The 25,572-nt window shown below is 35.4% G+C and overlaps 1 protein-coding gene across 3 annotated transcripts in view; it reads right to left on the bottom strand.

Annotated features, from left to right (window-relative positions):
- SPEF2 (sperm flagellar 2) overlaps positions 1-25,572 on the bottom strand; it is a 173,285-nt gene that overhangs the window by 123,040 nt on the left and 24,673 nt on the right. For all 3 annotated transcript variants that reach the window (XM_012736419.3, XM_076007964.1, XM_076007966.1), the window contains 3 exons: positions 21,639-21,827; positions 15,207-15,394; positions 8,032-8,200 (listed from right to left, as the gene is read on the bottom strand). In XM_012736419.3, the coding sequence (XP_012591873.2) occupies positions 8,032-8,200; positions 15,207-15,394; positions 21,639-21,827 (546 nt within the window). The remainder of the gene's footprint in view (positions 1-8,031; positions 8,201-15,206; positions 15,395-21,638; positions 21,828-25,572) is intronic.

Raw genomic sequence — 25,572 nt, 5'->3', positions numbered from 1 at the left:
CCACTACCTCCCTCTCTATTGTCTTTTTTTCACTGCTAAGGTTGATACTTTGGGGGTATAAAGCAACCCCCTTAAAAAAGCTTACAGGAATGTGTCAATGATTAATATAGATTCATTATACAAAAGAACATAGCTGACAGGCCCTGAGCATTGGACAGGAGCAGTGAGGTGGAGGTTTTCAGGTGAGAGAGTTTCTGGTCTTCAGCCCAACATATCTACTCCATACCACAATTCTAAGACTTTTTTGGACCAATTCAAGTTTCTCAAGATTATCAATCCCATTGTGTTCTTGCTATATTTATCTGCCAAGACACAGCTTAAAGAGTTTAAACTCTTATAGCCTGCTCTGAAACACTAGGCAGGATTTCTGAGCAATTGATTGCATGAGAAAGTAGACTAGATGCAGAGAAGCTGGCTCCTGTAGTTGCCAAAGTAGGTAGAGGACAAACCAGAAAAACAGTGGTAGGAAGACCAGAAAAGCCTTGACCATCCTCTGTCTTGCCTGTCCCTAGATAGGAGGGAGCCTGGAAGAAGGTTGGCTTCTCCCTAATCTTTGTTCAAGAGCAAATAATGACTGGCAGACACTTACTCTAACCTTATTCATGTCAGTCATCTAGGACTCCTGTCTTTGGCTCTGCCCTTCTCACCTCCTATTCCATTCCACTTGTATCTGGGTTCCAATATTTTGGCTTTGTAAACCATTTCTCAATTCTGGTCTAATGCCTTGAATCTGATACTATTCCTACAGTGCCTCCCAAACGAACTTAGCTTATGCCTTGAATCTGATACGATTCCTACAGTGCCTCCCAAATGAACTTAGCTTACTTCAAACGGTAGTAATTTGAAGCCAAATATCCTTCCCATGATCCAAGCTCTCCTTCCATTCCCTATACCCTTAGATACAAGTACTAGATACATGTACTAGACCAAACCTACTCCAGCCCTTTGGAATCCTTGGCCCACAACAGTTAGAAAATAGCCTTATTTCTTGGCAAACATAGCTCCCGTTGATGTTTTCAATCACTATACTTGATTACCATGAGTAAGAATTCTGGGCATACTGGTCACCCCACCAAGACACAATGAGGCTTAGCCTTAAAAACAGCCAGCCAAATAATCTAACCATTACTGGAGGATTTGGGGCAATGAAAGGTCAAAATCTAAGCAAATGGAGAGGAGAAACAGTAGCTATGAAATGCACATCCTTAAAAACTAAACTGAAAAATACTGGGTAAATTCTTTTCAGCACCAAACTTCTTTCCCAAATTCTTTCCATTTTAGAGACTGATCATGATTCTCGTTGCCTATCTTGGGAAATGTCTGTATTTTAGGAAGCATTGATGTTTTAATCCAAAGGAGTGTACAATGACAAGCAGAATTTTTATGGTATAATAGCCTCATAGAACGTCTTAGCTCCGATCGTGTCAGCAACTGTTTAGTCTGCCTATTTAAAGGAATTCCTGCATATCTGAAAATAAAAGATATAAAAGATATAAACATCTTATCTTTCAGGGCCCTCTAGTGCTTCACAATAAAATTCTCTACATTTATATTTAAAATTGCTAATTAAAATAAAATTAATGCTCAGATTGATTAGTCAATGGAATTATGCTCATAGTCAAAACATAGGACATTAAATTAAGACTTCTTGCTTAGCAAGGGACAAAAGAGGCCATGAAACAATCAATTTCATTTGAAATTAAGAGTTCCTATACCTGATTAGTAAGTTTCCATTTTGAGACATTTTGTAAGGGTCCTAAATAAATGCATGTATTATGGGCTGAATTTTGTGTTCTGTCCCCAAATTCATATGTTGAAACCCTAAAATATATAGGCTGACTCTTTGAGAGGTAGTTAGGTTTAGATGAGGTCATGAGGGTGAGGCCCCCATCATGGGATTAGTGTTCTATAAGGAGAGAAAGAGAGACCAGAACTCACTCGTTCTCTCCCCTGTAAGGACACAGTGAAAAGGCAGCCATCTATAAACCAGGAAGAGATCCCTCACTGGGAAACCAAATGGACTAGCACCTTGATCTTGGACGTCCTAGTCTCTAGAACTGTGAGGAATAAATTCCTGTTGTTTAAGCCACCAGTCTATGGTGTTTTATTATGGCAGCCTGAGCTGACCGTCACAATGTATATCTTTTAAATATAAAAACAAAAATAATGATCTATCCACATCCCCTTAACATCCTTCTACTAAAATCTATCACTGTGCTTGGGGTCAGTTATCCAGTAATGTCACTTGAGTGGTACAGACTTCAAGCTGACATTCTGCCTATAAAGGAAGTGATTAAACAATAAATTATGAAGATTGGATCAGTCACTGGGAAGTCAGGGAACAAGCCAAAAGCTAAGATAGAGAAGAGAGTCTACTGTTCGAATTTGAGTCCAGAAAGTCACTGGATCAATACCAAAGACCGAGTAAGAGTTGGAGTGTAAGAACAGGATGATGTCTAGAGTCTCTGGGTCAAATGAGTCAAATGAAACTTACTTAGGATGACAGACAGCTCCATGGCCCATTTAGTCCCATATACAGATTTTTCAATAGTAAAAGACCAGGTGGTAATAAAATCACTGTACGAAGGAATTTTGGCAGATGTGCTGTAGTGACAGGAGTATGAATGATAAACCATAACATATACAAATACATGTTAGTGGAAAATCATAAGCCAAAAATGATGTTGATAAAAATGCACATAACAGCACACACTGTAGGGATAATTCAATAACCACAACAAACTCAACTGATCATAAACTCAAATAGTAATTTTTCATTAAAAACAAAAATAACAAAAATTAAAAATCACGAACAGCTTAAAACAACCTGGATGATGTCCTGGAAATGAAACATACTTCCTTCAAATTATAGGAATTCTAACTACACTTGATTGTGGGCATGCACAGTAGAACTCAGCAAATGTTAAGTGCTTTGTGGCAGAGACTTCTTAGAAAAATTGTATTCTTCAGGAAACCATAGCCATGAGCTAATTTTAGTTTATGAACACCAAATTTTAGTATCTCAAACTCATTCAATAGGTAACTGCTAGGAAGCAGCTTATGTAAAAAAGCAATGCTGTGAATTGTGACTCATTTGCCAGTAAGGCCCATAGAAAGGACTTGCATTTGGGGGAGTTTGAGGTTCACCAGCAGGAGTCCACTGCATAACAGAGAACCACTGGCTGCTGCATGGGGCTGTGATGCCAGTTGCACTAGAGGAGCTGGGCCTCCTGGCTTGGCAGTTCTCTCCTAGATGATCTGTTGAAAATGTGAGTATCTACTTACTGGCTAGCAGCTGGGAGAAACTCCTGGATGAAGAGAGTAAGAGAAAAACCCCCAGGGCTCCACACTCTGAAATGGGCTTTTACAACCTTGGCTACAGGAGAACCCCTCAACCCAGGCAGTCCTTTGGCCTAACACAGGGAGTTGCCTAGAGATTGTACAGAATGACGCTGTTCCAGAATCCTATAGGCATCTGAGCCTACAGTAGCTTCAGCTTGGTGCCATTCTGAGAGCCTATATACAAGGGATATACAGATGTGGCTGCTGCTGTTGTGCTGTTCCTAAAAGGGAGAGGTAGACCAGGTGCTTTTATACACCCTTAGGATGGTCCCCAGCACCCTCCTGTGAGACCAAGATGCGAGTGGACTGCTCACAGCCCCAAGGATGGTTCAACATACACATTCAATAAATGTGTTATAGCACATAAATAGAACTGATGACAAAAACCATATGATCCTCTCAATAGATGTAGAAAAATCATTTGATAAAGTTCAGCATCCTTTCATGATAAAAACCCTCAACAAACTACACAGAAGGAACATACTTCAAAATAAAAAAGTCCATATATGATAAACTCATAGCCAATATCATACTTAATGGAGAAAATTTGAAAGCATCCCCTCTAAGAACTGGAACAAGACAAGGATGCCCACTTTTAGCACTCTTAGTCATTGTAGAATGGGAAGTCCTCGCCAGAACAATCAGGAAAGAGAAGAAAATAAAAGGCATCCAAATTGGAAAAGGGGAAGTTAAATTATCTTTGTTTGTGGATGGTATGATCTTATATCTTGAAAACCCTAAAGACTCCACCAAAAACTCAGAGATTTATCAGCGAATTCAAAAATCAATGTACAAAAATCAGTGGCATTTCTATACATAAGTAATGATTTAGCAGAGTACAACAGCTACCAAAACAAAGCAAAAAAACAAAAAAACCCTCAAAACCAAAAAGCAAACAACCCTCTCCCACAAAAACCTAGGGATATATTTAACCAATGAGGTGAAAGGTCTCTACAAGGAAAACTACAAACCATTGATAAAAGAAATTATAGAGGACATAAACAAATGGAAAACATCCCACGCACGTGAATTGGAAGAATTAATATTGTTAAAATGACCATACTGACCAAAGCAATATACAGATTCAATGAAATTCCTATCACAATACCAACATCATTTTTCACAGAATTAGAAAAAAATAATTCCCAATGTCAGATGAAACAAAAAAGGGCTTGAATAGTCAAAGCAATTCTAAGCAAAAAGAACAAAACTGGAGGCATCATATTATCTGATTTCAAATTATACTATAAGGGCATAGTAAACAAAACAGCATGGTACTGTTATAAAAATGGACACATAGATTAATGGTATAGAAAAGAGAACCAAGAAACAAAACCACAGACTTATAGCTAAGTGAACTTTGACAAAGTCAACAAGAACATACACTGAAGAAATGACATCCTATTCAATAAATAGTGCTGAGAAAATTGGATTGCCATCTGTAGAAGACTGAAATTGGACCCCTAATTCTCACCATACACAGAAATCAACTCAAGATAGATTAAAAATTTGAATTAAAGACTTGAAACTATAAAAGTACTAGAAGAAAACCAACAGAAAACTCTTCTGGACATTGGTCTAGGCAAGGAATTCATAACTAAGACCTCAAAAGCACATGTAACAAAAACAAAAATAGACAAATGGGACTTAATTAAAGTAAAAAACTCTGCACAGCAAAAATATAATCAACAGAGTAAACAGACAACCTATGGAATGGGAAACTATACATCTGACAGGGGATTAATATCCAGAATTTACAAGGAACTCAAACTACTTAACAACAACAACAAAAAAGAAATAATCCCATTAAAAAGTGGGTTAGGACATGAATAGACATTTTTCAGAAGAAGACCAAAAAATGTTCAGCATCACTAATTATCAGAGAAATGCCACTTAAAACCACAACGAGATACCATCTGACACCAATCAGTGTGGCAATTATTTAAAAGATAATAAAAAAAACAGATGTTAGTGAGAAAGCAGAGAAAAGGGAACACTTATACACTGTTGGTGGGAATGTAAATTAGTACAGCCTCTATGGAAATCAGTATGGAGATTCTCAAAGAACTAAAAATAGACCTGTCATTTGATCCAATAATCCCACTACTGGATATCTACTCAAAGGAAAAGAGATAATTATATCAAAAAGATACCTGCACTCTTTTATCGCAGTGCTATTCACCATAGCAAAGATATGGAATCAACCTAAGTGTCTATCAGTGTATGATTAGAGAAAGAAAATGGGATATATACACACAATTCTTTAATATTCAGTCATGAAAAAGAATGAAATAATATTTTTCAGCAACATAGATGGATCTGGAGATCATTATCTTAAGTGAAACAACTCAGACACGGAAAGACAATACCTCATGTTCTCACTTACAAGTGGGAGATAAATAATGTGTATACATGGAAGTAGAGTGTAGAATAATAGACAGTGGGGGGTAGAGATGTGGGAGGAGGGTAGATAATTAGAAATTATTTAACGGGTACAATGTACATTACTCTAATGATGGACAAACTAAAAGCCTCGACTTCACCACTATGCAATATATATTATTCTTGTTCTCCATAAATTTATGCACATTAACAAAAAGCATAAATTCAAAACCAGGAGCTGTCAGTTCTTTAAGGGTGACTGGTATGAGCATCAATAAAGTATGCTAAAAATGTAAATTTTTTGAGATTATTTTCTAAGTTACATATTTACCTGAAGTATTAAAAATCCTGAACAAATTTAACAATAAAAAAAGTGTACAACTGTTTCTTTTAGCTAAACCAGGATGTACTGTCCTTCTATCTCTTATGATAAATTACTTAAGGCAGAGAATATATTTCACAATTTGAAACATTTATGTTTTACTTGTATGTAGAAACATTTAGGACAAGTTCTTGAAAAGACAAAAAAAAAAAAATCTAAACATAGAGAATTAAAATAGGTTACAGTATCTCCTAAAACCTGTATATGACATACTTTCCATTATGGATTCAAACAGAGCTTGTAAACACATATCAGAAATCCTAAAGTAATCTTTATTTCTAGAAAAACAGCAAAGGGCATATACAAAATAAAGTGAATTGCTAGACTTTTATAAAATCCTAACAAAAGTTTACAATTTCCTGCAGTGGAGATGCACCAGCTGCTTCAGGATGTGGGTAAGACGAGCATGTTCCTGTGGTAACCGTTTCCCACACAAGAAAAATAGTTAAAAGACAAATCTTTGCTAAGCTGCAACCTCCCAGGTCTCCTGATTTATGAGAGCAACAAGAACAAAGTAAATAGAGCTGTTTAAGAAGTAGTTTAGAAGTAAATATTCAATGAACCAGCAAAGTTTGTCAAATAAAATCACTCTTAATTTACAATGGAAAGAAATACCTTAACATAGTTTGATATTGTCAAAACATTTTAGTAAATGGAATTATATTTTTTATCGATATACCCCTAGATCTAGTATACTTTACAACCATACAAGATAAATATATACATAAATCCTTTAAGGTTCCAGTAAATCCTAAGTATATATTAATAATTCTCTTAGTGCTACAAATACAGATTTATTCAATGGAAATATGGTAGACATTTAGTTTCTCATAATCTCATATTGTTTCCTTATCTTTTAACCACAAGCTTATCTTCTTATAATATTTACATATTAGTGTTATTTATACTTTTCTTGTTCATTGTAATTCATTCATTTTATTCACTCATCCTTCCAACAAACATTTATTATTACCTATATATCAGCGAATAATTGGGTCAAATCATCTTTTGATTGATTTCTCATGTTGTACTTACTACCCTTCTTGAACTCATTCAATAATATTTCAGATAATAAAAAGGCTAATTTTTTCATTCCATTGCTGTTGATTCCCCAAAAACTTCTATCCAAGAGCTATAGTTGTTATATCTTTATTTTGAAGACTGAGATGGAGTAGGGTGTGAAGAGCAGTATTGTAAGGAAAGAAAATGAAATGTATTACTTGCACCCAACATGCAGTGCACTTAGGTAAGCGAACAACACATATTATCTTACCTAAGTTTCATTACAACAAAATGATATAAGTATATTATTATTCCCTTTTCATAAATTGAAAAACTGAGTCTCAGCACTTAAGAGATTGGTCACCTGAGGTCACACAGTTAGTATCTGGCAGTGCCAATAATGTAACTCTGGTTTGTCTAATCACAAAGTCTTTTAAAAGTACAGTTAGAACCCAATACCTTTTTTTTCAGTCTTTGAAAAAAATTGTTTGAATCTATGCTACTCATAAAACTCAGATCTCCTCCTCTTCCATTTTGCCTGCAAAAACAATACACTATTTGGATCAATTGCTAAAGAAATACCCTTTAACAATGGTTTTTGAAGCAAAGGTAGACAGCTCATATAATGAAAAATGCTAATGAATAAATTAAAGAATTTTTAAAATCCTGAAATCTATCTGTCCAGACAGTGTATTATGCTTGATTTTTTTTCAGACCACTCTTCTAACATTACTGGGAATAACAACTAATAGATTATGAATAGGTATCTAAAAGTTAGTACTATAAATGTAAGTTAAATCAAGGAAAAACGCAAATATAAAATATCTATTTTTATTAATAGAAATGAAATAATATCACAAAATTAATGTTAAAGAAAAAGAATTTATTATGTAGCATTCTAATTATTTCCTATGAGTAGGTACCTTATATTCTTCATAATCATTGTTATCTAGCAAGTCCCTTTTCTCCAGTTCTACAAGTTGTTCTGCTGAGGGGTGAGCAGGTAGTGGCTTAAGAGAGGCTTGTTCATATATGGGCTTCCCACTAAAAAACAGTTCCTTCCAATCATGCATAAACTTATATGGAATCATACTATTACAAAAACAAAGAGGTAGAGATGAATCAATGGTTAATCAAATATATACTTTACACTTGAGTATTTGTATTATATATTTATGTAATTCACTCACTTTCATCAGATTTAAATAGAAATAATTACTGAAAAATAATTTTAAAGGTTACCACATGTACAATGACAATAAGACCAATATATATTAGATTTTTCTGTTGCAAATTATTTATAAATATTTAAAGTAACTGTTATCTTAAAGGGGCCTTGAAAAGCATTTAGTCTGTTAATTTTGCCCAGGAAGACATTGATACCAGAGCATTAAAATGATTTCCTAAGTTTGCACAGTCAGTTGATATCAGAACTAGGAATTAAGTATTCTGATTCTGCTCAGTATTTTTAGATATATTGTTCTGTTATGAACCAGTGGAATGAAGTAATGTTCATTCATTCAAACTTAAGTTCTGGACATTTTACTAACCATTAGGGATATAATAGCAAGTGGAATTCTTGGCCTCAATTACGAGACTCTGAGAAAGAAGGGGTAAAAACAATTGCACAAATAAATAAAAAATGTTGAATGAGAATACACAATGGGAAAGCATAACAGCATGACTTCAACTTGTTGGTTCAAGGAAGGTCTCTTTGAGGAAACAGCTGCTAAGCTCAAGCCTAAAGAATGACTAGGAGGCAACTAGGACACAGTGACAGGACAATTGTTCTAAGAGGAACAAAATGAGCAAAGGAAAGAGCCAAATATGATTCAGTTGTATTTCTCTAAAAACAGATTAGAATTTGAAATTATAACTTAAAAAGTAGTATATTTCACTCTAATACATGCTTCAATATGGATGAACCTTGAAGACATTATGCTAAGTGAAATAAGCCAGACACAAAAGGACAAATATTGTATGATTCTACTTATATTAGGCACCTAAAATAAACAAATTCAGAGAGACATAAAGTATAATAGAGATATCAGGGGCTGATGACAGGGGGAATGAGGAGTAATTATATAATGCATACAGACTTAACAACCTTTCCTGTTTTAAACAGCTGTGTGGTCAGGAGTCTTAGAAAACTCCTGACTCTACTTATATTCAGGTATTTCTTCCCCCTTCCCTTTCTCCTTCATGTGTCAGGGCTTTAAAACCCTCCTTATAACCTTTAAATATTCTCTTTCTGGTTCTACTATAACATTTGTAGAGATTATTTGGCTTCACGATTGCAATCCACTGAAGTAGTCCATATATTTTTAAAAAATGAGGAAAAAAACCTTAGCTATCTGAACTTTACTGTAATTTTTCACATTCAATATGTGAGGAAAGAAACAGATAAAATGGCAAAAGTAGGAACGTTTTTAAAACAGCTTCTCTAATCTTTAAAAATATTGGTCTAGGATAGGCACAGTGGCTCATGCCTTTAATCCCAGCACTCTTGGGAGGCTGAGGTGGGAGAATCACTTGAGGACAGGAGTTCAAGACCAGCCTGGGCAATATAGTGAGACAACATCTCTGCAAAAAAATATTTTTTTAAAAAACAGAATATAGATCTTATTCTTGCTCAAGTTTCTCCCTTTCCTCAAGATTCTGACCTCACTAAGCCCCACATGATCCACTGAGGTTCCTGAATAAGAAATTCACCTGCTGTGGCTTCAGGGGCCCTGAATGTGTTCCTTTCTTTTTAACTGAAATTCCTAAGATTCCATGCATACATTTAGGCTGGCTATTCCATTTTCTCTTCTTGAATGATCCAAATTTCATAAGCTCACCTCAGACCAGCCTGCTCTGCTGAAGCGATCATTAATTCAAAATAAAGCAAGTGAGGAAGAAACATTAATACATCAAACAAGGGATGATTTAGAAGTAATACTACACTTTCCATTTTACTTCATTTAATTTGATTAATTTATTTTTTGAGACAGGCTCTTCATCTGTTGCCTGGGCTAGAGTGCAGTGGCATCATCATAGCTTACTGCAACCTCAAACTCCTAGGCTCAAGCAATCCTCCTGCCTCAGTGACCTGAGTAGCTGGGACTACAGGCGCATACCCCCACACCTGGCTAATTTTTCTATTTTTTGTAGAGATGGGGTCTCACTCAGGCTGGTTTCAAACTCCTGGCCCCCAGCAATCCTCTCATCTCAGCCTCCCAAAGTGCTTGGATTACAAGTGTGAACCACTGCCACAAAGCCACTTTCCATTTTAGAATGAGCTTTTCTGACTTTAAATAACTTGTCCTGAAAAGTCAAGCTACATGGTCTGCTTTAGCCCAGTAGGCTCTATGAATCATTTATGCTATTTGTATGTTATTCCATTGCTATTTAAACATACTTTGATTTTTTAAGTTAAACTTTCTATTTTGAGATAATTGTAGATTCACATGAAGTTGTAAGAAAAAAATGCAGAGAGATCCATGTACCTTTTACCTAGTGCCCCCCAATTGTAATATCTTGCAAAACTATAGTACACTATCACAACCAGGATATTGACATTGATACAGTCAAGATAGAACATGGCTATTACCACAGACACAAAACCTGTCATTTTGCCCCTTTATAGCCACACTCACTTCCCTCTCTCCCTTACCCTCTCTTTAGCCTCTGGCAGTTGCTAATCTGTTCTCAGTTTCTATAACCTTGTCATTTCACAAACATTATATAAATGGAATCATACAGTATGTAACCTTTTGAGATTAGCTTTTTTTCATTCAGCATAATTATCTGGACATTCATCCAGGTCATGGTATGTTTATTCTTTTTTATTGCTTAGCAATAGTCCGTAGTATAGATGTTTCATCATCCACTAAAGAACATCTGGATTGTTAAAAGTTTTAAGCTATTATAAGTAAAGCTGCTATAAATATTCACATTTTTGTGTGAATGTAAGTCTTAATTTCTCTAGGGCAAATGCCCAGAAGTATAATTGTCAAGTAGTATGAGAGCTGTATATTCAACTTTTTGAGAAACTGACACACTGTTTTCCAGAGGGGCTGTACCATTTTACCTTCTCACCAGCAATGAATGAGTGATTTTCTCTGTATCCTTACCCATGCTTGGCGTTTTCATTAGTTTTAAGCTTTTAGCCATTCTATTAGGTGTGTACTATATATCACTGTGGTTTCAATTTGAATTTGTCTAATGGCTGATGGTAAAAACGTTTTTCATGTGCATATTTGTCATCTGTGTATTCTCTTCAGTGAAATGTGTTTTCACAACTTTTGTACATTTTCTAATTGGATTTTTTTATTGTTGAGTTTTAAAAATACTTCATCTATCCTAGATATTACTTAGTCCTTTGTAGGATATGTAGTTTGCAAATACTTTCTTCCACTTTGATATCTTTTCATCTTTTTCAAAGGAAAAGATTTTAATTTTGAGAAGTCCAATCTATCAGCTTTTATCTTTTGCAGAGCAAAAGTTTCTAATTTTAATGAAGTCCAGTTTGTCAAACTTTCCTTTATGGATTATGCTTTTGGTGTCAAGCCTAAGAACTCTTTACCTGGTCATAGAACCCAAAGATTTTCTCCTATTTTTTCAAAAGCTTTGTTTTATATTTAAGTCTATGATTCATTAGGAGCTAATTTTTATATATGGTATAACAATTAAAGATTCTCTTTTTTAAAAAAAATTATTTCTTCACTATGGATACCCAATTGCTCCAGCACCATTTGTAAAAAAAAGGTTGTCTTTCCTTCATCGAATTACCTTTGCACCTTTGCAATAATCAATTGAGCATTTTTGTATGGATCTACTTCTGGGTTCTCCATTCTATTCTATTGATCTATGTGTCTGTCCTTCTGCTAATACCACACAGTCTTGATTACTGTAGCTGTATCAAAAGTCATGAAATTGGTTAGACTGATTCTGATTCCTTCCAATAAATACTTCTTTTCAAAATTATTTTAGCTATGCTAGTTACTTTGCCTTTTCACATAAATTTTAAAATAATATTGTCTGTATCTACCAAAAATCTTTCTGGGCTTTTGACAGGAATTGATTAAACTTCTATATTAACTTAGAAAAAACTGACATCTTTATTGAATCTTCCAATCCATGAACACAGCATATTTGTACATTATTTAGATCTGATTTTTATTATTTTTGTCAGTGTTTTATAGTTTCTTTCATATAAGTCCTGCACATATTTTGTTAGGTTTATACCTAAGTATTTCATTTGCTTTCCTTTGATTAATGTTTGCCTGATAAATCTTTTTCCATCCTTTTACCTTCAACATACATATATCATTTTACCTGAAATGAGTTTCTTATAGACAGCATATAGTTTGGTCATATTTTTAAGTCTACTATTTCAATGATTGATATGTTAGAACTTAAGTATTTCATTTTATTTTTGTTTTCTGTTCTTTCTGGTTTTTGTTTGTTCGTTTCTGGTTTTTTTTCCTGTCTTCCTATGGGATAAATAACTATTTTTTAAACTTCCTCTTGGAATTATCTATAGTGTTTTTGAGTGTATCTCTTTGTACAAGTTGTTTAGTTGTGCTAGGCTTTATATTATATATACATAATTTATCACATCTATTGATGTCATCATTTTACCAGTTCAAGTACAGAAATTTTACCACCCTTTAGGTCCCTTTACCTTTGCCCATTTATAATTCTTATATATTTCCTCTGTACACATTTAGAATTATATAGAAAGTGTTATAATTTTTGCTTCAACTGCCAAATTGTCTTCACAAGAGAAGAAAGAAATCCTATTGTACTTGCTCATATTTTTGCTTATCATGTTCTTTCTTCTTTTCTGATATTCCAAGGTTCCTTTCTTTGAAGGTGCTTGTTTGCAAACATAGTTGTTGAATTTGGTGTTCATGCAGAAGGATGATCTCTGGAGGTTTCTAATCAGTCATCTTGTTCCACAACCCTCCTCTGAGGTTCCTTTTCTTAAAATCATTTTCTTTCTGATTAGAGAACTTCCCTTTAGTCATTCTTTTTAGGGTAGGTATGTTGGCAACAAATTTTCTTAGTTATCATTTTCTAACAACATCAGATTTGTCCTTCAGTCCTGCAGGACATTTTCACCTTGTATAGGATTCTGTGTTGAGAGTTTATTTCTTTCAGTACTCGAAAAATATTATGCCACTTCCTTCTGTTCTCCATGGTTTCTGGTGAGAAATCCTCTGTCATCCAAAATACTTTTTCCGTATAGGTTCACTGGGTACTTTCAAAATGTTGTTTTTTTTATTAGTTTTCAGAAATTTTATTATAATTTATCTTTAGATGAATTTCTTTGGGGTTATTCAGAATTTGCTGAGATTTTTGAATTTATAGATTTATGTTGCTTGGCAAATTTGAGAAATTTTCAGTCATTATTTTTTGAGTACTTTTTCAGCCCCACCCTGTTTCTCCTCTACGTTCAGGACTCCAATGGCATGAATGACTGGTCCCTGAGGCTCTGTTAACTTTTTTCATTCGATTTTCTCTATGTTGTCCAGACAGATAATTTCTATTGCTTTATTTTCTAGTTCACTGACTCTTTCCTCTGTTCCCTTCATTCTGCTATTAAGCTCAACCACTGAACTTTTGATTTTGGTTATAATATCTTACAGTACTAAGATTTCCACTTGATTCTCATTTATATTATATTTCTCTGCTGTGACTAAATTTTTGATAAGGTTTTCTTCATTTGTTTCAAGCATGTCTGTAATTGTTCTTTGGAACATTTTTGTCATACTGCCTTAAAATCTTTATCAGACAATTCCAACATCTGTGTCATCTCAATGTTAGTTTAGTTTCCTTATGATTTTGTTCTTATAATTTCTGAACTTTTGAATTAATATTAATCTGAAAAGTATTTTTACACATTCCTCTTTAATTCCTTTTACTTCTTAGTGCTATTTATTTCTTTTTTCTCAATCTTGTACCTTAATAGTTTTATCTTCAAAAGTCCTCATCATTATGTTATTTCATTTGGTAGATTTTTATATGACAATGGGCCAGACATATGGCTGTAGGGGATAGAGCTATAGAGAAAGCCCTTATCATATATAGGGGTAATGGGATACTTTCTCTATTTTTTTTTTTCTGACTCTGGCTTTCATTCCATTCATTGTGAGTTCTTAAGAAGATCTCAATCTGAGTAACGGGAGAGGTATACAAATTTAACTGGATTGCCTTATCCTCTTATTTGTGGAAGTACTTTTCCTGAGATACACTGTAATGTGTCAACCCTTTAGCTTTCAGCAAAGGACAACACAAGAAATAAGTCTTTGAATTCAGATGCTACATTTGCTGAAAAGACCTTGCTGGAAGACATTCTCCTCTAGGTCCATTGGACTACTCAGTGTACATTAGGTGAGATCACATTAGAAAACTATGTGACACATAGTTTTAGACACTCACTCTTAACTGAGTGTTAAGTGTCTAACACATTAGACACTCACTCTTAACTGAGTGTCAAGAAAATTTTGTATTCTGTTGAGAACTAGAACATAAAATGAAAATCATGTAACAGATTATTTCTTTTTTTTAGTTTGGCCACTAGGAAGCTCAGATCAAATTTGCAGTTCAGTTGCAGTTACTGACAAATCTGCTGCCTATATAAGTGTCTTTCAATTTATCCTTTGTTCTTAACTCCCTACTTTAATTTGGATTTTCCTTTGTTATTATTTTGGCATTTTCTTTTTTGGTATTTTTAAATATTTCCCTATAAATATTCCTTTTAGAAACAAGGTATAATGAAAAGATGTAGATTTAATAAGTAATAAAATAATCTTTGAATAATTCCAGACTTATATAAAGTTCCAAGTGTTTCACATAAATTATCATAGTTGTATTTGCAGATTATAGAGTATTTAGACACAATTTTTAAATGTAACAAGACATAAATACACCTTAAATAACCTTAATCAACGGGTAAATCAAGGTCTCTTGGAAACCCCTTCTTAGTCTTCTTTTCATGAAATATTTTTGTCTCTCTTTACTTATCAACCTAGTATCTGCTTTACAATATTATCCTTTGTCACTCTCTTTGGTGTTTCTACTGTATTAATAATATAAAAACAATACTTACTTATTTGTCAACATTCGATAGTCTGCCACTTTAGTGGACAAATCAAGTATTTGATCCAAAATCTCTGCACACATTGAATAATGCTTTTTATAAAGAGCTTGAGCTCTTTCCACAGCAATCTGTTCATGAACTTTCTTCTCTCTGTGAATTTGTTCTTGAAAATCAATCCTAGCTTGTTTTGCCAAAGCCTAAGAAGGCAACAACATATTTTTAAGTCACTATAATTGTGCAGTGATTCAAATGAAAATAATGTCATCATTTCAATAGTTAAAAAAAACATTTAAATAGAATAAAACCTCCTTTCACACCAATGTGGAGGCAAAAGCAACTCCATCTTGGATGCTCATCTGCCATGCTGACTTCTGATTCACCCCGATTCTGGGAATGCTTCTAAGATTCCTACTTTACTGTAAATCCTTCCCTTAGATTAGAACAACCCTGCCCATAAATCCTACCCTTAGGCTGATTCACATAGCATTTTTGCCTCTCCCTTAGGGAGATGACTTCAGACTTCAATTGTCCTAGCCGTTCTTCTTCCCTGGATCTGGGAGGCACAAGGATCTACCACCTTGTCTTACCTCATCACTGCCAGACACATGGCTTCTGTGTGTAAGTCCCTATTAAATGTTTCTCTCTGAGAAACTGGATTTGTCAGCCTCTTTCTTTGGCCTCTCAGTTTCCTCAGACTTTGGGGGTAGGTTTATATAAACCTGCCCACCTTGAAACAACCAGAAAAATGAATCATGAATAAAAATTTTTGCTTTAATACACTAAGTACTGAGTATGATGGCAAAGACAATATTGGGACAATACTGGAAATATTCTACCCTTAGCTTACCTCATCAACAAAACATAGTACAGTGAAAACTGGTCTAATCAGGGAAAGCCCAATGTAGATTAATGATAAATTGGATAGTAAGCCTTTAAAAACCTCACTAGTTGCAAATAGTCAGGGCTCATAGAGAAACAGTCAAGTCTTTGCCAGATCCTAAGCATAGCTGACCTCTCACTCCCACCTTAGTAGTCTCAACTTGTACACATTTGCTGTGGCCACTGCCCTTTGCCTTTCAGTGGGAAAGTTCTACAAAATTGATTTATACTTAAAAAATATTTTGGAAATTCCCTGATTATACTGGTTTGAGAATATGTCAGATTTGCCAGCAAATGTTAACTGTGTTAAGACAACAACTACAAAACCCTCTGCAGTTATAGCCTTAATAAATTCATAACATTCATTCATAGAAACATGTATTTCTATAAAACATAATGAAATACTTAAAGAGTTTGTCATTACCCTCCACTTGATGTATTATTATTTTGTTTAGGGAACCCTTTCTTCACATAAAGTACAAAAGTCAAACTCAGCCCAGCCAAGTTGAGAATAACACAATACTCAATTAGTGGGATTCAAATGACTAAAGGTTGCTTTTCAAATAGCTATGCCAGTTTCTTGAGAAATTCAATCATGTGCTAACCTGCACCAGAAAGAAAACTTCATTCCTGTAACTTAACCCAGTGACTATAAGAATGTAAGTAAACTTGGGTTTTGGAAGAGCATTGGCTGAATTCAAGCCCCAGCTTGTGCAAAAAATTCAAGTTCTAATTGTGAGATCTTGGGCAAGTCATTTGGCCTCCTTATGCCTGCATTTCTCAATGGGGTTATTAATAATTCTTAGCACACCCCAAAAATTAAACAAACCATCTTGTCAGAGCAAATATTTCTTGTCTTGATGTATACAGAAATAAGAAGATACACGTCAATGGATTGCCACAGAAGGTTGATCATTTTGCTATTGCTGTTTTGTGTGTTTATGTTATTTTTGTTGGGAAAGGAGTTGGGCTGGATAATATTTAAGGCTACTTCTGTCCATTTGACAGATTCAGGAATGACAGCAGAATTTGTTATTGTTGTAGTGTTCTAAACACCCTGTTTTCATAGAGAAAGAATACAATTTAAGTACAAAGCTTTATGACATATATCATGAATCATGAAGAGTTCAGAGGAAGGGGGAATCTAAGAGAATAGGAATATTAGATGATAATTTATGGAGAGAGTGGCACTAAAATGTGTCAAGAGGTTGGTTTCTACAGAGTGTCTCTGAAACATCTGAAAATAATTAGGATGTGATAGAACCAAAACCTTGAAGGGAAGAGTAGAATTTCCCTATCAGCAATAGAACAGCTTTCAACCTGTGTTGCTGCCATTGATTTTCTGCCTCCTTTTCTCTCTCTCTCCTTCCATATTTTTCTATCTTCTTTCCTTCCTCCCTCCATTCCTACCTCCCTTTTGGTTTCTGTTTTTGCCTTCCATTCAGTTATATAGTCTTCTTCTTCTTTTAACTTCTACTATCAACCCTCTGCTAAGCCCACCACAATTTCCTGTCTCATCACAGAAAAGTGCATTGCAGCCCTAAAGAGAGAAAGAAGGAAAGGAAAAAGGAAGTCTGTGGGAGGTGGTAAATCTCAGTGGTTATGAGCTTGGACTCTGGAGTCTGATAGAGCTGGCTTTGTTTCCTGCTGTACCACTGACAAGCTATGTTATTTTGAACCCTCTAATCTTCAATTTCCTTGTGTGCAAGATGCAGATAAAAATAGTATCCATTTATGGTTGTTGAAAGAATTACATTATATATGCATGTAATGAGCATAGCACAATGCTTGGCTCAAAGTAAATGCTCAAAGATGTTAAATATTATTGTAATTAATCGTATTAATAATAGTAGGTGGCACAGAAATTTCAACTCAGGAAAGGACGAGATTAACAGACTTAATCTAAAAACAAAACAAGAACAAACAAAAAAATCTTCTGAAGGTGAAAAACACAAAGTTCTCTCCTGCCTTTCTCTCTCCCCCATTCCCTCCCTTTCCCTCTGTCTTTCCCACCCTGGGAAAATAGTCATGAGCAAAAGCAAACATGGCCCTGCTTTCATTTAGCTTACATGCCAGTGGGTTAATCAGTCAGAAAGTCACACAAATAATTACATAACTACACACCATGACAAGTCTCACTAGGGAAGGACTGTGGAGTATGAAGTTACATAACGGGGGGCCTGACCTACACAAGAAGCAGCATGTGCACAGAGCCCTGAAAGATGAGTATTAAGTGCGGAAGGCACATGGTAAAAGGGGGAAAGGTAGAAGAAACAACTTGCTCAGTGATCTGAGAACAGACCAACAGGGCCAGAGGTCAGGGGATAAAGGGGAGCAGGTCTGAGCAGGGATCTGGTTGATGGGATCCTATGATGGAATTTGAAGTAATGAGGGCAGGGTTCAAATCTGAGAGCCAAAAAGATTCCTCTGGTTGTAAAATGGAGAATGGATTGGAATTGGAACAGATGATAGAGAGTAGGGTAGGCAATTTTATGCTATTCCTAGTTTTCTTCCTTTGTTCATTTCAAGCAGGTAGAGATATCTTTTTAACTTCTGCTTTAGGGAATTTCTGCAGGACAAAAAGTGGAAACTATGATAGGATTCTCCTGACTTTAGTAAAAGACTAAATTCAAAGGCTATATAATCTGAGGGTTTTAAGCAAGGAGAGAAGGGAAGGTTTTGAAAGCAAAGAGAAAGAGGAAGAGATATGCACCCCATGCGCTGGCAGCTCCTGGGGAGCAACCAAGCCTCAGAGGGGATCATGTGGGGGGGGGCAAACAAGGGCTGGCCAGCCTCCTAAGTTTCCTGTGCAGCTGTGGGTGCAGGTGGGCTATGGGAGCTGGGGTCTCAATGGCAGTGGGCTTGTGCCTGATGCCTGCAATGTTTCCCAGATGGCTTGGTCATTGTAAAGTCGGGCATCATGCATCTCTGTGGGCAAAGGTGAATTGACAGAGTCTAACTGAGGTTGATCTAAAGAATATAAATAATGCTATGTTCTTACACCCTCCAGTTTTGTAGTTGCCAAATCGTATCCACTAAAAATGCATGAAGGAGATCACTGCAGTTGTAGTACTGCAGTAGAAACCAGAGGCGTTAGTATAGACATGGAGAAAAATGAACAAACTGAAGAGAAATTTAGTGAATGAAGTTGATAAGACTTAGGACATGGGGGACAGGGGATAAAACAAATTTCAAGTGGGTTCTGAGTTTTTGGACTTGTACAGTTGGAAAAATAATGATACTGTTTGTTGAGATATAAAACCTTGAAAAAGACCAGTTTAGTGAAAAGGGTCATACATTTGGCTTTGAACATGTTGAATCAGAAGTGCCTCTGAGATACATGACTGGAGATGTCAAAGACGCAGTTAAGCCTGTGGACCTGAACCCCAGAGGGCACAGGCACAAGTGCATGAATCATCTGTCTACTGCAGTAATTAAGCCATGGTTGTGATATGATTGTCTGAGGAAATAACATGGAAGAGCAAAAAAGCAAGCCTAGGACTAAGCTTTGAGGAACTCTGACAATATTTGTCTGATATCAGAGGAGAATGAGCCTGCAAAGAAGGCTGAGAAGGAGAAGCTAAAGGAGTAGGAAGAAAACCAGGGGAGTGTTTTCCACAGTAGTATTCAGTAGAAAATGACCATGGAATAGAAAATCAATACTATTAAAATAAATAATATAAATATGATGATACACCAACAACCTTTGGTGGAGGAGTTGATAAATTCAACATGTAAATGAAAACTGTCAAATCTAGCCATCTCTGAGAGAGGTGCAAAGGAAGCAGAGTAGGAAAAGGTAATCATGTGAGAGGAAGGAACATCATTTTATCAGGTGCTTCAGAACCTCACAACATAAATCACTGAGGCTTGAGTGGGCCTGAGTGTCCCAATCTTCTGAAGTCAGTTCAAGCCCAGGTAAAGAAAGGACAGATGATCCTGCTCAGCACCACGAGACCAGTCCAGCTAAAAAAGCTTTGCTATTCTGCACTTAATCAATTAGGCTTTCAATAGGCACTCAGAAAGATATTAATAGCTACACATATTAATTCTAAAGTAAATGCAACTCAGTCCATTAAAGTCTATTGCTAGAGAAGAGGGACAAAATAATCATCCAGATGATTCTGCTCTTGAGGCCAAAAAAGACCCTTGAGATCAGCATTCACTCAGCTCATATTCAGGGGTGTGGCTCCTGCTTCCCACCATTTAGGCTACGTCTGCTCTGAAAAGACTAAAGTACTGTTTTCCTGACTCTGGAGATTATGGTACTTTCCAAATGGTATTTTGGAAATAAATTGTACAATTTTGGAAAAAACTATTATATATTGTATTTTCATCAGATATCACAGTAGGAACTATAAAGCTGATAAATAAAGCACTGCCTTCCAGTTTTCTGTATGGTTTTCTCTTCAGCCCAGTCTTGTCTTTATGACTATTTTATGACAGTAAAGACAGCCTATCTAAAATGCCACTCACATGAGTTATGTATCTCTTTAATCAAATGTAGACTAGTGTAATAAATAAATCTGAAACATCCCTGATAGGAAATAGACAAGAAGTAATTCATATAATCTATGAATAAAATAAATCTATTTTGGTTACTAGAAAAAAAAATATATATATATCAGTTCAGGACAAACATAATGTATTAAATAATTAAGAGATTGCATATTTTGATTATCAGAGTTATAAAAGGGCCTAGATGCAATGACACCATACTAGCAGAGCATACCTAGCAGCCAGATCTTGGTTTCAATATATCATTCTCAACTACAATGCACCAGAGTACCCTACGTAAATGACTTATTCTAGTTCTGAGAGAGGAATAGCATAATAGGGACCTGGGAAATCTTTTATCAGAAGGTAAGGAATTGTTTATTAAAGTCTAATGGTGTATTATTGAAAGGAAGCAGCTTAAAAGTTCTCTCCCTGCCTGAGAATATTCAGCTAGAATAACCAACACCAATGCTTACTCTAATAAATTTAGTGGACTTTAAAGAAAAAGAAAGTCCTTTGGGTATCTAGGGTAAAAAAGTAATGACTCAAGGAAATGAAAATTAGATGATCATCATTCTTTTTGACAGAAACATTTCATACTTCAAAAAAATAGAGTGACATATTTAAGATATTCAAGGAAAGAAAATGTGAATCAAGCATTTTATACATAGCAAAACTGAAAATTAAGTATAAAAGGCATACACTATTATTGATATATAAGAACTCAGGGAATATTGTTTCCATGAGTCCTTCCTGAGGAATCTATTGGAGAAGGAACTTTAGACAATTAAAATGCCCAGAGAGACATGGACATAGGATTGGTGGTGGGCATCAAATACTTATTAACTTGTGGAATCAAGACTGAAGATGAAGGTATAGTATGTAGTGACTATATGTTCTTTTGATGCAGTTATACAAAAATAAAAATGAGCAGATAATAGGCAGATCACATAAAAAATTAACTCTCATTAGGTGACTGGCAACAAAACACAGTTTGTTTACCATGACTTGGTAGAAAGGATCAAAAGTAACCTTAGAAAGATTTTTAAGGGACATATTGTTTACCGCTTCTCGATCAAGAGCATCCTGGAATTCTCTAAGTCGTCTTTCCTCATATTGTTTTTCTTTGAAAATTCTGTTTTGCCATAAAACTTCCTTTTCATGCCGCACGTGCATGAGCTGCACAGCGATCCTGCGCTCCTGCTGGGACTGCCGCATCAGCCGGTGAATGAGCTGCTCCTCCCGATATGCCTCCTGAAAACACCAGGGAAAAGGCCAATGATTTGTCACAGCAATGTCCACATTTCCCACTGGACTAAGAAGCCTATATATTAATAATGCATAAAAGACATAATACTCACCTAAATTACTTTTTCCATTTGATTTAAATTTGAACATGGCAAAAATTAAGTTTAAAAACAAGAACTTCCAACAAAGGTTGTATTATTTGAGTATCTAGAACCATTAAAGTCTTGCAACTGAAATTACTTTAAATGAATTATTACTTCCTTTAAAATCTGGTTAAAAACAAGTTAGGTGATTTTTTTTTTCAAATTTTCATAAACAAGCGATATAATTCTAACCTATAAGCACATTTTCAGAAGTTTGGAATTGCATTATATGCATTCAGTCACACTACTAGTTGTAAAACAAATGCGGCCATTGTCAGCTGAAGATGGCAGACCTGATTACCTCCCAGTGGGGACATCTCAATACCAGTGTGAGGAAAAGCCAAAAATTGACAGAATGGGAAGTGACAAAAAGCTAAGGGGGAAAGACCTGTGGCTTATTTTAGAAAATCTGAGTGGTCATAATCCAGATGTATTCTTGGCTGTTTTAAGAGACAGAAGGGGACCAATAAGCAGTGTAAAAGACATAATATTTAATAGAACCGAGACACAAATCACAATAACACTCTGCGATAAATGCTGAAACCTGAACTGGGGAATTGTTTAAAAATGTAGATTGAATAAAAGTTCAACTAAAAATATATATGAACTTTTTTCTGTTAGTAAGATATTATTAGAGAAAAATTAAATCATGAGCAACTTTGTCTCAGCTAGTTATAAAATTCTGAAAGCTTTAATGTTAACAATTTGTTTTCTTTTGAGATCCAATATTGGAGGTAAGGCAGTATGTTAAAATGGGTCCACAAGTTCTTTCCTTTTATTCATCCACAGCCTTGCAACATTACCCTATGGATATCCTCATTAAAAAGTAGAATCTATTTTCTACTCATTAAATAGGGGGTATGGAGTGACCACTAACTCGAATTGACCAATGGAACATCAGCAAAAAACAAAACAAAACAAACAAACAAACAAAAAAACCTCAATTACACTTGGGGTCTGAGTTTCTTAATTCTCCCTGCCATCACCATCACATATGTGACCTGGCCTACTAGAAAATGAAAGGCCTTATATAGAGAGCACCAGTCTTCCCAGTTGGACCTGATGAAGCTATCATAAGTCAACCATCCTCACCAACCAACCAACTGACCAAACTCATACAAAAGCCCAGTTGAGATCAGCAAAAGAACAGCACAGTTAATCCCGAACTGCCTACACATTTTGGGGTGGTTTTGGATATATGAGGCACAGTTCTACCATATTTCTGAAAAATATGAACTTGCTTTATTATTCCAGGTGAATTCTAGGAGATTGGTTGTGTTTATATGGTAAGGCACTTTAGTTGTTAAAATGAGAGATTTAGTCATCTCAACCCTTACAAAGAACAAATTAGATTGGCCAGTTATGTTTTGATTATTGCTGGATGAAACACATTAAGATAAGCAAAAGAAGAGATGATTACTAGGGAACGGCTGTGTCAATAATATGCATACAAAGCTTTAGAATGAAGACCAGCAAGTGTATTAAGACCTGCACTAAACAGCTGAGTGGAAAAGAAGATTTATATTTTTGTTCCATTGTATAAATAGCTCATGATTGAGATTTCAATGAAGTGCAGGAATATATTTTCTCATAGAATCAAAGATATGAGCTATAGTTAGGTGCTCAGGGCATTCTATGGATGACTGTTTAACCTAGAACATAGATGAAATATTCTGTATTTTCAATGAGTAAAATGGAAAATAATAAAAGATATGCTTCTATTTTAATTAAAATTACCATATTTAGGGAGGATTTAGATAGACATACAATCCAGAACACCCTCAATTTGATTTCTAGACCTTATACTTCTCCCATAAGTTGGAGCTAGGAACTTACTCAGGTCTGTAACCACTGCCTAATTTTCCAAAGATGCCCAAGAAGCTCTCATGGAGGCATGGGGCACTGCAGAAAAGACCTGACAGCTAAGTATTCAGGGACCTTTTAGTTAAGAAGTACGGGAGGGGAGTGGTGTTCAAATACCAATTCCAAAGAAATAGCATTGAAAAGGTTCTTGAAAGGCAGAGATAGCTAATTTGGGGCAAATCTTAAGAACTAGCCAAGATAGTAGCCAAATGACCACAGAACCAGGTAGGAGCCAAATTGTGTTCCTTGTCTGAACATCTCCACCTAAATGTCTATGAAATACTTTAAACTCAACACAACCAAAACCAAACTCACTAACTCTCCTTCAGACCTCATCTTTCCCTCTCAGTTGACAAGCTTACAATAATCTACTCTGTGATCTAAGACATTAGGGCTATCCTAAATTCACTCTTTTCTTATCACTCCTAATATCCAATTCTTCAAGAAGTCATCTACTGCATCTCCTATGTATGTTTTTAAACCTTCCCCTAACTCCACTCCACACTCCCTGATACCACCTCTACTTTGGAGATCAGCCCTTCCCTAGCAGGCCTTCCCCCACCATCCCTTCTCTTGAAACCTGTTCTCCAGAAAGTCAAAATGATCTTTCTAACCTTAAATATCATCATTTAATTCACACAATTCCATTTATTTATGAATCACCAGAAAAGATATCAACTTGAGCACAGGTCTCTGGCTCTCTCTTCATCAGCCAAACTAAAATGAAAGTACATAAATCCCAGGGGGAAACTGCAACCACTTGGAAGCTAGGAGAGATATTTTGAGGCATTGCTGATAGATTCAGTGCAAATGCCACCAGAAGAAAGCATCCAGGATTGACATGAGATTCGTGCCATGCTTCTGAAAAGCAGCAGATATACCATTTTCTCTTTGATGGACAGGTAAACAGGCCATGATGTGCACGGGAATTTCCTACTCTACCACTGTGTCAGCTGCACAAGGAGGCTGGGCATGTTATACTCAATGAAAAGGAGGCAGTGAGAGTGGAGGCCCCTTGCTGCATGACCCATGCTTGGTTCTAGGAATAGAACTTCCCTAAACACAAAGAATAAACAATACAAGATGGGCTTTCCATGAGAGAAATATTCAGAGTCCTGACTTTTTTAATATCCTTTAGGCTGCTGAATTCCCAAACTAGTAAACATATCTCCAGTTATAGTTTTGAAAATTCAATGCTAATGGCATCTTAGTAGAAAGCGAGGAAAGCTAGGAAGAGTTCATTTATCCTATTTTCCAGGTTAATATCAGACCTAGAATATAAGCAGAAAAACAGCAAGAAAAAAAACTTGCAAGCCAACACACAAGTGTTTTGTAACATAAATAACAAGTGTGTGCAAAATTCCTTGTTGGGAAACTTGTAATGAAACCCAAAATGGGTAATTATTTTAAAATCTACTTTTCAATTATCTAGTTCTCATAATTTGCCATTCTTCTAAAAGAAAAGGAGATGATCAAACTGACTAAATAAAGATAAAAGTGAATTTGAAGAAATAACCTTCTAGCACAAAGAGATGTCCAGAGTTATTCTTTGAACTTTCACTAAGAAAGGAACGGAATCTACAGATAAATAGTTTCTCTTCTTCATACTCATATGAAGCCTCTATTTCTTTCAGTGAATAGAACCACTAAGCAGACCAGATGTAGTTAGGTGAATAAAAGAAGCATCTTCAAATAGTCTTTCATATTTTAGACAAACAGATTGTCCTATTTACATTCACAACTGA

This window comes from Microcebus murinus, chromosome 11, assembly GCF_040939455.1.
Source record: "Microcebus murinus isolate Inina chromosome 11, M.murinus_Inina_mat1.0, whole genome shotgun sequence".
Lineage (NCBI taxonomy): Eukaryota > Metazoa > Chordata > Mammalia > Primates > Cheirogaleidae > Microcebus > Microcebus murinus.
This window is presented reverse-complemented; position numbering and strand designations above follow the sequence as displayed.